General features: G+C 48.4%; 1 protein-coding gene across 2 annotated transcripts; it reads right to left on the reverse strand.

Annotated features, from left to right (window-relative positions):
* Positions 1-1,640: 1,640 nt before the first annotated feature.
* On the reverse strand, positions 1,641-11,025 carry Nfe2 (nuclear factor, erythroid 2). 2 transcript variants are annotated; one of them, XM_003476239.4, is made up of 3 exons: positions 10,764-11,025; positions 5,625-5,797; positions 1,641-4,029 (listed from the first exon to the last, which is right to left on the reverse strand). In XM_003476239.4, the coding sequence occupies exons 2-3, from the start codon at positions 5,736-5,738 to the stop codon at positions 3,022-3,024; spliced, it is 1,122 nt and encodes a 373-aa protein (XP_003476287.1). In that variant the 5' UTR covers positions 5,739-5,797; positions 10,764-11,025; the 3' UTR covers positions 1,641-3,021. The 2 variants fall into 2 exon arrangements, with proteins under 2 accessions (XP_003476287.1, XP_063110950.1); XM_063254880.1 differs by lacking the exon at positions 10,764-11,025 and adding an exon at positions 4,862-4,967 and having other exon boundaries at positions 5,625-5,763.
* Between the last annotated feature and the right edge of the window lie 571 nt (positions 11,026-11,596).

Consider the following 11,596-nt stretch of genomic DNA (forward strand, 5'->3'; position numbering starts at 1 on the left):
AATATGTTCAAATTTACAGTGAGCCCAAGACCCTGCCCTTTACAATTTGAAACAAATATTGTCCCTCCTCTTTTTGTTTAAGACAGGGTCTTGCTCAGTAGTCCTGGCTGGCCTTGAATTCACTGTGTAGCCCAGGATGACCTCAATCTTATAACAATTCTCTTGCTTCAGTCTCCCAAGTGCTGAGATGAATGGGGTGCACCACCATGCCCAGCTCATTGTCAATTTTTTGGGGGGCAGGGCAGGAATATCAGGTACTTGGAATCAAACTCAGTACCTTGCCCCTGCCAGACGTTCTGTATTGCTGAGCCAAATCCCCAACCCATTGTCAATTTTTTGAGAGCTCAAAAATCAAAAAATTGTCTGAAGAATATTCAGATCTGGGTTTTTGTTGTTGTTGTTTGGGTTGTTTTTTTTTTTTTTTTTGTTTTGTTTTGTTTTTTTTTTGGTACCGGGGATCAAACTCACGACCTTGTGCTTGCCAGGCAGGCACTTAAACTGTTGAGCTAAATCCCTGGCCCAGCATATTCAGATCTGTTAGAAATAGGGAAATTCAAATTGCCTTCAGTCCTTAAATGTAGACTAGAAACTACATTTAGCAACAGGTGTGGCTATTAAGATTTTTATTCCCACCCACACATGATGCACTTCTATTATCCCAACACTTCTGAGGCTGAGGCAGAAGGATCATTTCAAATTTGAGACCAGTCTGGACTATCTGGGCTATAAGTGAGCTCAAGCCCAGCCTGAACCACATAGTAAGACCCTGTCTCAAAAAGACAAAAAAAAAAAAAAAAAAGATTTTGTATTTCCTACTATCTCAAGTTACTTTTCTGCTCTCAAATCCCAACATCTGTGGTGTTTATATCAGAACATGTTGAAGCTTGTAAAACAGTAGAACACAGAAAATAAACAAAAACCTCCAAAGAAATTAGGTGTGTGAGTGACTGGAAAGAATGAGTCACTTAACTCCAAAGATATTGAGTGTTCTGTTCTGAAGATTTGGTCAGATTTTTTTGTTTGTTTTTGTTTTTTTTAGACAAGGTCTCACTGTGTAGTTCATCATGGCCTTAAACTCACAGTGATCTGCCTCAGGTTCTGGGGTGCTAAGATTACAGGTATGTACCACTATACCAAATGGTTTGATTGGTTTTGTTTTTTGTTTTTTTCCACTTTTTTCAGTATCAGGAATCAAACTCAGGACCTTGCACTAGCCAGAAAGGTGCTATGCCACTGAACCATATCCCTGGCCCTGACTGGATTCCGATGTGACTAAAGAATCTGAAACTTAAGCACCTGCCTTGCAAGCAGGCGGTCATGAGTTCGATCCTGGGTACCAATAAAAAGTTAAAAAAAATTTTTTTTTAAAAAAAAGAATCTGAAACTTCACTGGGTGTGGTGCTACATGACTATAATCTCAGCACTTGGGAAGCTGAAGCAGGAGGATTGCCATGAGTTTCAGGCCAGCCTGGGCTATATAGTCCAAGGCCATCTTCAACTACATAGGTAGAGCCTATCTCAAAAAAAAAAAAAAAAAAATCTGAAATTTAGTTAACTTATTATGAGACAAAGAAAAAAATAAGACAGATAATGTTCAAAACAAGTACTGGGTAGTGTTTTAACATAACCAGAGAGAAAGGTTCACAGGAATGCAGATTTTATTCCACCATACAGCAGGTTTTACCAAAGGCTCAAGTGATATGCTCTAATCAAACTCTCCTTCCATTGGAGAGTAGCCCCATCTTCTGAGAGAGCCCTAGCATATCAGGATCTAGGCTGAATAAAGAGGAAGAGAACAGAAACATAGGCCAGTGGACATTCTAGGTGGTTGTTTAGTTGCTGTTCCAAGATTTGAGAAAGAAGAGACCTAACATCAGGGATCTTGCACTGAGGATTTAGTCAGCCTTGAGAGCTCCCCCAGCTTTAGGAGTAAGGAGCCACTGAGGCAGGAGAATTGCAAGTTTGAGGTCAGCCTGGACTATCTAGGAAGTCCAAGACCCTCAATTCCCCCAACTAGCACTGATCTCTGAGGAATGTTCAGTTTTAGCATCTATCTCCCTCAAGGTAGAAGAAATGTCAGGAGTGGTGGTATACTGTGTGGAATCTTCATTTCTTTTTTCAAAAAGGGAAGTAATAGTTTCAAAAAAATGTTGCTAAGGAGAAGCCTTATTTCTGGCCTTATTGTTCCAATATTTTAGTCAGGTGCCCAGAATTTTCTTGGAACTTGGATGAGCCTAGAATGCCAAATCTGAGTGTCTAGTTTTGCCTCTTAAAAGGTTATCAGGGTAGTTATCAGTTATTTATTTTTGTGAGTTCTCCTAATTCCAATCCACTTGCCTGCTTTATATAGTGAGAATTCAAGGCCGGATGTGGTGGTGCATGTCTATGATCCCAGCACTGGGGAGGCCAAGGCAAAGGCAGTTAGGATCACTACAAATTCAGGTCCATGGGCTGTGCAGTGAGACCTTGTCTTTAAAAACCAAACCAACAAAAAAAAACCAAGTGAAGATTTAGACAAGTCTGACAGCACTTCATTAATATAAGGAATCCCACGAGGACAGCCTGCAGTGTGGGCTGAGTGTATTTTTACTTTGGTGGCAGCACACACCTGTAATCCCAGCACACACCTGTAATCCCAGTGGCTGAGGCAGAGGAATCACTGCATGTTCCAGGCCAACCTGGGCTACATAGTGAGCTCAAGGCCAGCCTGAACTGTGTAGCAAACCCCTGTCTCAAAAAAGGCTAAAACAAGGGAGGGGTAGGAGGAAGACACAGTAAAAACCTATTTCTGTAGAACTCTTTATGGACCAAAGCCTAGACAAGAGGAAAAAGGTCAGGCTGGGAAGCTAAGTCCCTCCCCTAGCCTCACTGAGCACACCTCAGAACTTCCAGATGCTGGGGTTCCCCTTGTTGTCTGCTTGGTCTACAGAATTTAGCACCTTTTAGTCTGGAGGCTGGGGAGTACCTTTATCCTAAGGAAATACGGGAAATCCCTCTCATATCTCCCACCACTTGGGGTGCTCAGTCTGTGGCCTCCACCTTGACCCCCCGGGGCACCAGGAAGATGGCCCCATCTGCAGCCTGTTGCAGTGCGTACTCTTCAGGGGAGTAGCTGTTGCCTGCTTCATCCCGAAGGTGCTGGAAAATGTCACGGTAGAGCTCTGCCAGTTGTTGGCGCATGACCTCCAGGGTGCGGTCAGCTTCCCCTCGGGCCCTGAGAAGCCGCTCCCTTTCGTTGCCCAGCCGTTCCAGCTCCCGCTCCAATTGTACAATGGTTTCCAGCTTTCTCTTGCGACAGTTCTGGGCAGCCACCTTGTTCTTGCCCCTCCGTCGTATATCCCGAACTAGTGCCAGCTGGCTTTCCGTCAGAGGGTAGCGTGCCAAAAGCTCATTAAAGTCATCTACAGGCAAGTTAACGATCTTGTCTGTTGGGAAGGGGATCTTCATGGCCAGAGCCCGACGCTCATCCCGACTCCCCGCCTCCCCCCGTGCAGTAGGCTTAGCTCGCACAGGGCCTGGGGAAGGCTCTAAGGCCAGAGGGGGCTCAGCAGATGGCAAGGCATAGTTGGGGTGGGCCAAGGAGTTGGGCAGAAGTGAGTAAGGGTACTCCACTGGGTACATCTCTACGTACTCGCTCCGACGCCGCCCAGCCTCTGTCCCCTCCAGCTCTAGAGATTCCGCATCACTGTAGTTGAGGGATAATCCTGAATCAGATTCGGGGTCCTCCTGGGTCTTGGGTGGCCCCGCTGGCAGCCCAATGTCCAGAAGAGCTAAGGGGTCTGGGAGGGGCTCATTGAGCAGGCCTGAGAGGGTCAGTGGCTTGGAGACTGGCATGGCCATGTTGCTGTAGGAGTACGGGGGATCCGGGACATGGGACATAGATGCTGGGAGCTCATAAGGCGGTGGAGGAAGGGAGAAGCCCGTGTCTGGGTGGACAGTGCAGGGACAGTAGGAGAGAGGTGGTGGAGGTCCAGAGTATGGAGCTGAGGCTTGAGTCTCAAATGATGGCTCACTTGGAGCATTTAGACCCTGTAGGAAAGATACAAAGATTTGGGAGACAAGTTAAGAAAGAGAAACTGGGGCTAGGGATTTAGCTCAGTGACATAAGAACCTGCCTTGCAAGTGTGCGGTCGCGAGTTCGATCCCTGGTACCAATAAAAAAAAAAGAGAGAGAAACCAGTAAACCAGGTACAATGGTGCATGCCTGTAATCCTAGGTACTTAGGAGCCTGAGGTGGGGAGACTACAAGTTCAAAAGCAAGTTGAGCAGTATATCAGACAGACAGACAGACAGGCAGACAGGCAGGCAGACAGATACTGGTACTCTCTCAGGATCAAGTGGGGTCCTTCTGAAAAACCCAGTAAGATGAAATGGTAAGAGAGTAAAAGTTATCAAAAACCACTGGAAGCTTCATATACAATGGCCATGCAGTTATCCCCAGAAGAAAGCAGCACAAGCGAAAATAGAGGTCTCAGACCAAGGATTTAGCTCTGTGGCATAAGCGCCTGTCTGGCAAGCTCGAGGTCATGAGTTCGATCCCCAGTAACTAAAAATAAATAAGTAAATAAATAAAAGAAGTCTCCAAGGTCAGCTTCAGAGGCAACCACCTAATACTGGAAGTTACAGAAGGGGCTGGGGATTTAGCTCAGTGGCATAAGCACCTGCCTTGCAAGCAGGCAGTCGTGAGTTCGATCCCTGGTACCGAAAAAGACAAAAAAAAAAAAAAAAGAAGAAGCTCTGAGTAGAAATGGCTCCTTTAATTCTTTTGTCTTCTTCTTCTTCTTCTCCCTTTAATTCTTTCAGGAAAATAAGTCCATGTTACCTAAGATAACCCCTCAGAAGCCTTTCCTGCTGTGGTTACCTGGGGTCAAAGGGTCAAATTCACTCCCTGGCCATCCCCTGGGTGTCCAGTAGAGGGAGCTATTGCTTGGAAGGAAGGCCTGGGGCAGATCCTGAGGGCACCAGACCTGAAGGCAGGGGTGGGGAATGAGCAGGCACCTTGGGGAGCCACCACAAGCTCTGCTTCTCCTTTCAGTGCCTGCCCAGGTGCAGTGAGGAGAGAACATGCTGGAAACAAGGCCCCCAACCCACATGGAGGAGCCACCCTGCTTCAATGCAGCCGGGGACAAAGGCATCATTGTTAAGCCAACAGATACCCCTTTGTCCAACCCGCAGAAGGAGAGGACCCCAGCATTGCCCAACTCCCCTTCCTGAGGCCCCTGAACTACTGCTCTGCTACCTGGGAGAAAGGAGAGCAGTTGCTAAAGGCAGGGGAAAAAATGAGGGGAGATGCAGGGTTGGAGGAAAGGAAGTCTGAGGAGAAGGCAGTGAGAAAGAGGACAGCGCAGGAGTACAGCGGATGGACATAAGCAGGGTGCCTGCTGCAAAGGTCTACACCAGTCAGGTCCTCCCCTCCCTCCACCCCTGTCTCCCGCTCCTCCACACCCTCTCTTCCCCAGGTTCCTCAGGGTTCCGTCTGCCCACTCCACCCACTCCCACCTACTCTGGCTTCCTTTTCCAGGGTCTGCATCCTTTCTGCCCCTGAGCCTTGCTCCTTCCCAGCCCTGCCTCCCTCAGGCTCAGGCTAGCCTTTCTGCTTCTCCCTTTTGCCCATCCCTGCTCACCTGCAGCTCAGTGATGGACATGATCTCTTGCCAAGTCAGTTCCATCTCACCCAGATCCGGCGTGGGCAGCTGAGTCACCCTGTTCCTGCTCTGCTGAGGAGGACACGGGGGCATCCTACTGGGCCAGGGTCTGGTCCAGGTTTCTCCAAAGTCCAAAGGGGCTGTGCAGCCCTCTGCAGCAGGGAGAAAGGCATAGATTTGGAAAGGCCATCCTGTCTTTCCACTCTGTGGAGTGCCCTCCCCAGCTCCACCCTCACTCACGCTGGACTCTTTAACCAACTCCACCCCTTCACCTGACAAGTTCTGTTTTTTAATTTTTATTTATTTACTTTTTTTTCTTGAGGCAGAGTCTATGTAAACCAAGCTAGCCTCAAACTCACAGTGATTCTCCTGCCTCAGCCTCCCCAATGCTGGGATTACAGGCTTGTGCCACCACTCCTGGCCACCTGGCAAGTTCTTTTCTGTTATGAACCCCATCTCATCTAATTTTTTTTCCCCATCTCATCTATTACAGTCACAGTCAGTTTCTTTGGAAAGATCTCTTCTCTGTCTTCTTTGGAAGATAACAGAGTTTTATCTTTTTTTCCCCCACACAATGCCTTCTTTCTCCCCTACTTGTTACTCCCCAAAATTGTAGTCTTGGGCAGAGACAAAGTCATATCTCCCAGGATGTTTTGGTTGGTTTGTTTTTCTTTTTCTTTCTTTTTTTTTTTTTTTTTTTTTTTTTTTTTTTTTTTTTTTTTTTTTTTGCAGTACTGGGGATCAAACTCATGACCTCATGCTTGCCAGGCAGGCACTTATGCCACTGAGCTAAATCCCCAGCTCTGTTTTTCATTTTGTGAGGAAAGATCAAGAGTCACCTCTGTTTTCCTCCTGTGTCCTCAGTTTAGGGTCTCAACCTTCTTCCCTCAAGATAAAACTGAGTGCTTGGGGATCCCCAAGGAGTGTGTTGTGAAAAGTACTAAGCAGACAGCCCCTCTCCCGAAGATACGGCCCAGGCCTGGCTGCCGATAGCAGCCCTGCCCTCTCCTCCTATCCTGACCCTGGGGTCCCATGTCTGGGCCAGACAGATAAGAGGCTTATCAGCTGCAGGCAGCAGAGGCATAGGAGGATTGGGCCCCAGAGACCCAGAGACCCGGAACCTCTACCCTGAGTCCCCAGGGGGGCATCTTGGCCATATCCCATCCTATGCAGCCAAGGATCTTTTGTCTTCCAAGAAAACATAACAAACAGCAAAGACTTCAACACTTGTCTAGAGCTGTGCCAGTGACATTGATTTTCACAAAGATCTTTGAGGGTCCATTCAGAAATTGAGACCCAATCTACAAAAGGAAGGAAGGAAGGAAAGAAGGAAGAAAGGAAGGAAGGGAGGGAGGGAGGGAGGGAGGGAGGGAGGGAGGGAGGAAGAAAGAGAAAGAAAGAAAGAAAGAAAAAGAAAGAAAGGAAGGAAGGAAGAAAGAAAGAAAGAGAGAAAGAAAGGAGGGAAGGAAGGAAGGAAGACCCAAGCTGATGTATTGCATGATGAGGTCTGGAACCTAATTTCACTCCCCTCCAGTACCTTCCAGACACCTTCCTGTCCCCCTGGAGCCTACACACTGAGGCACTAGTGGCAGGCCCCCTCAGCAGATGGGCCCTTTCTCCTGGGCAATATATGTCTATTAGACCCTTAAATCCATATTCCCCTCCAAGTTTGCTTCTCTTTTTTTTTGATCTCACCTTTAGCAGTCACTCCGCCACAAAAGCAGCAGTGCGATGTTGGGCAATCTGACTCACTGCTCTGGGCCTCTGTTTCCTCATTTGTAAAACCAGTGAGTTGGACTACTTGAATTTGGGAGTCCCTTTCTGCTTGGACAGTCGAGTTCTTAGCAAACTCTCCCCATGCACTGATCATCTCCTATCTCCTTGATGTTGGTTGCTCTCCTCATTCTCCCTCTCTACTCCCTGACACTCATCTCTGCATCTGCTTTTATCTTCTGCAAGAGATTCCAAGTAGAACTTGGCAGGAGCCTCCTAATGTCTTTAGGGTCAAACACACAAAGCATTCACACACAGACACACACACAGAGCCACCAAACCACGTAAATACAGAAAGGGCAGGCTAGGGATGAAGGAAACATATAGAAGGGCAGAAAATGATCTCAAATTGCATGACTTTAGACCACCCACCAGAAAGAGGCCCATTGCAGCTGTCTAATATGGAATCTACTCTTGGGATTATCACAAAATTAATGGAACTACAAATTATCTTTTTGAAAGAGAATCTCCCCATGCCCCCTGCTCCACCCTTTTGTTATACTGCCATCTCTAGAACTGAGAGTTGGTGTAGGCACAAGCCCTTGGCCAGTGGGCAGAGTGGGTGGGGTGTTTATGTCTGTCCATTTCAACACCGGAACCCCACCGTCCTCACCCCAGTTCTGGCGGAAATTGCCCAAAAGGCAAAGTGAATGGAGAAGGAGTTTGGGGGCAGGGGCCACAGTTCTTGCCTCATAGCTCTTCACTCACCCCACCCCACCCCTTGGTCTCTCCCATCTTCCTGAATCTGATTCTAAGGTGCAGTGCAAATGTCCTGCCCTGGGAGGCAGAAGACCAAGTACTTTGGGTAAAGGGCATTCCATTCAGTACCTTCTATTAAATGGGGGACTAGAGAACCCCAACCTCACTGCTGTGGAGGTCTCAGACTGCATCGAGCTCAGAGAGTCACATCTTTATTGTATATCACACTCACCCAAGAATTGTGTGAAAACAGATTCCTGAAACCCATCCCAGACCTGCTGAACTGAATTCATAGAGCAGGTACCCAGGAACCAGCATTTCAAAAAGCTCCCCAGTGACTTTGATGCAACTGGCCAGTTGCACCTTGAAAACCTCTAGACTAGTCCATCTGTATATATTTACAGGGAAGGACACAAAGCCAGCATGGAGCTCAAGAAATGTTCTCTAAGCTCTTTCAGGCTTTCAATCCTCAACCCAGGCAAAGCTGGCCTCCAGCCTTTCTCTAAGCCTAGATATCAGCGCTTTCTCTTGAAGGGCTGGAGCTCAGTCTCCCCCTCTCCCAGGGACAAGAAAGTGAGAATGTAGCAGAGGAGCAGGGTAAGGCTGAGGGAGAAAGAGTCCCAGAGAACCTTTGGACCAGCTCTATCAGCTCTCTAATGCAGCAGCAAGTTTGCAGCAGGCCACCGAAGGCATGGGAAGGCTACTTTCCCAGACATCCAGGAATGAGTGGTTGTGGTCCTATACCAGGCATGGGCCTCTTATGTCTTAGGAGCCTGCCTTTCAGAAGACCAGTGAGTTGGTACCCAGGCCAGGGGGACAGTATACTCAGAATTGGATCAAACCAAACTCCACAGGAGCCCAGAAACTGGGGAAAGGCTGGGAAAGAACAAATAAGGAGCTCTCATTTTATTTATTTATTTATTTGGCACCAGAAATTGAACTCAGGACCTCAAAGTTGCCAGGCTGACATTGTGCTGCTGAGATATATCTCCAGCCCAGAAGCCCCGTTTTATACTTTAGTCTGCATTTTAAGGTCACATAACAACCTTATTCCATGGAAATGGCTATTTCTTCTCCTCTTATTCCTCAATGTTATGAATTAGTTAGAACTAATGCTGTATCTCCAGGAACAAAAACACATCCTCATCAGCCAGGTGTGGTGGTAAACACCTGCAATCTTAGCATCCAGGGGGCTGAGGCAGGAGGATTACTACAAGTCTGAGGCCAGCCTGGGCCTCTCCCAGGTGGGAGAAGCTTATATAGTGAGTTCAAGTCTGAGCTAAGCTACACAGTGAGACCCTTTCTCAAAAAACTAAAAAACAAAATAAAACTTTCCTCACTTGCATACATACTCAGGAAGCTGTTTTATGTTTTTGTTCTGTTTTGTTGTTTGATGCTGGAGATCCAACCTGGGACATGCTAGATGCTAGATGAGGACTCTACTGCTGAGCTATACCCCCAGACCACCAGAAAGATCCTGTTACAATCCCTGAGTACTTACAGAATGATACAGAGCTTTGTGCTTAGGGATACAGAATCATTGGCAAGGCAATCCAGGAGAGGAAAATATTTGGCTTCCTCGATATCCCAGGGTGCTTAACTTTCATGACAATGGGGAACCATAGAAGGGAGACCTGCCTCAGTCCTATTTTGAGGCTTATTACACTACTGCACTCTCCAGGTGTCAGTGTAGTCAATGGAAGGAAAGGCAAGGTTCAGTAAAACTCGGGGTATAGGTTGGCAAGTGAGCAACCTAATTAAAAAGATCAAAGAAAGAAAGAAATATCAGGGAGAATCCCCAAAGTGGGAGAGGTGACCAAGAAATACACAAAATGAGGAAAAAGGAAGAGATTTGAGCAGAGCAAGCTCAGCCCTCTGGGTGCATATGTGACTCAAGCATGTGTGGGAACCAGGGAGCAGGGGACAGGTTTCTGTAGTCCTGTCATTATCCCTAGACCCCAAACTACCATCCTTTGGGATCAATGACTTGAGACTCTCAGTCCTAGAAGATCTGACCTCTCCTCTCTTCTAGCGCTTCCTGCCCTCCACCGCCTAGCAGCCACCGTCCAGTGGGAAGGCTACTCTGCGGTAGGGATGCCTTCTTCCTTCCAGTTCCAGGGATCTCTAGTACCCCAGAGACCAGAGAAGAAAACAAGCAATAGGAAGACAACCCCACCACCACCACTTCATCCTGCTATATCAACACTTCTCAGCCTCCAGATTGCCAGGGTCTCAGTTTCCCTCCAAATCATCCAAGCTGGCTGGACAAGGCAGCAGAATGGGATGGGGTAACAGAAAGTGTGGCAGCGTATACTTGGGTGTTCATTGCCTCCTACAGGGCAGCCCTGCAGGTGAAAGCTTTCTTGGGGCTTTCCCCAGCACCTCAAGGGTTTCTCAGGGTTACCACTCTGCCCATCCACATGTTCCCACCCCAAGAATCCCAGAACACCCAGGAGCTGTCTAGGTATTCTCCCAGAGGATTTTGCAAAGATGTCAAGTTCCTAAACCAGGAGCACTCTGGGAAAGTGTCCTACAAATATTCTGAAAGTTGGTTATTTCTTCCCTCTACCTCCACCACCTCCCCAACCTTGGATCCCACCGGCACCACTCTCCCCCCGTTGCTCCCCCGACCCCACTTTCAGGCACCTGTGGCACAGTCCAAGCAGGGCGCGGAGAGAGATGAGGCTCCGGAGTCGTGTCTGGGGAGGCTGGGTCAGAGCTGACACCTCCCAGGACAGGGATCCTGCTACCTCTGGGAAGCAACGAGGCCTGAGCCCCGCCCCCAGGCCATCGCTGGGCTCCGAGTGTGGCGGCTGAGGCTCCACTAAGCACCGGAGCCTGCAGCGAGCACCAGCCCTGCTCTGAGCACTCAGCCTCAGTTCTCAGTTCTTCCTGCTACCCTCCCCTTTCCCTGTGGCCCTCCTCCTCCTGCCCCTTCTGGCCAAGAGAGGAAACTTGAGCCCGGTGTGGTTTCTGCCCACACCCCGCCCCCGCCTCGCTCCTGGCCAGCGGGGGCACACAGGGCTCCAGGCCGCTCCCAGCCCTCTTGGAAGCAAGAGTCCAGCCAGCTCTGCAACTCTCCCGTGCACAGGATGAATTCCAACCCGATGGTCCACTCAAAAGTGACCTCTAGATTTTATACGGGTTGTAACCTCCTTTTCTGCCCGCTGTGGCTCTCTTAGGGATAGAGAAACTAAGTCAATAGTAAGGTGGCCGGCAGGAAGTTAAAGGCCTGGTGTGTGGCTTCCCAGGTGTTTAGGCAAGTAGGCATTCAGGACATGCCTGGGCCCCGGGGACAGACTAAAGGAGCAGTTTTGGGGAGGAGGAACCTGCACTGCTTTGATGTGCCCTTTCACCTGTAGCCTTCTCCCCTCCCCCTCAGCCTCAGATGTTCTAAAACAAAGACTTCTTTCTTGGCCAGGTGTTTTTGTTTTTTTTTTTTTTTTTTTTTTTGGCTTTGTCAGTGGTGTGTGAGGGGA

This window comes from Cavia porcellus, unplaced genomic scaffold (assembly GCF_034190915.1).
Source record: "Cavia porcellus strain 051 isolate PalLab524CR breed Dunkin Hartley unplaced genomic scaffold, mCavPor4.1 scaffold_8, whole genome shotgun sequence".
Taxonomy (NCBI): domain Eukaryota; kingdom Metazoa; phylum Chordata; class Mammalia; order Rodentia; family Caviidae; genus Cavia; species Cavia porcellus.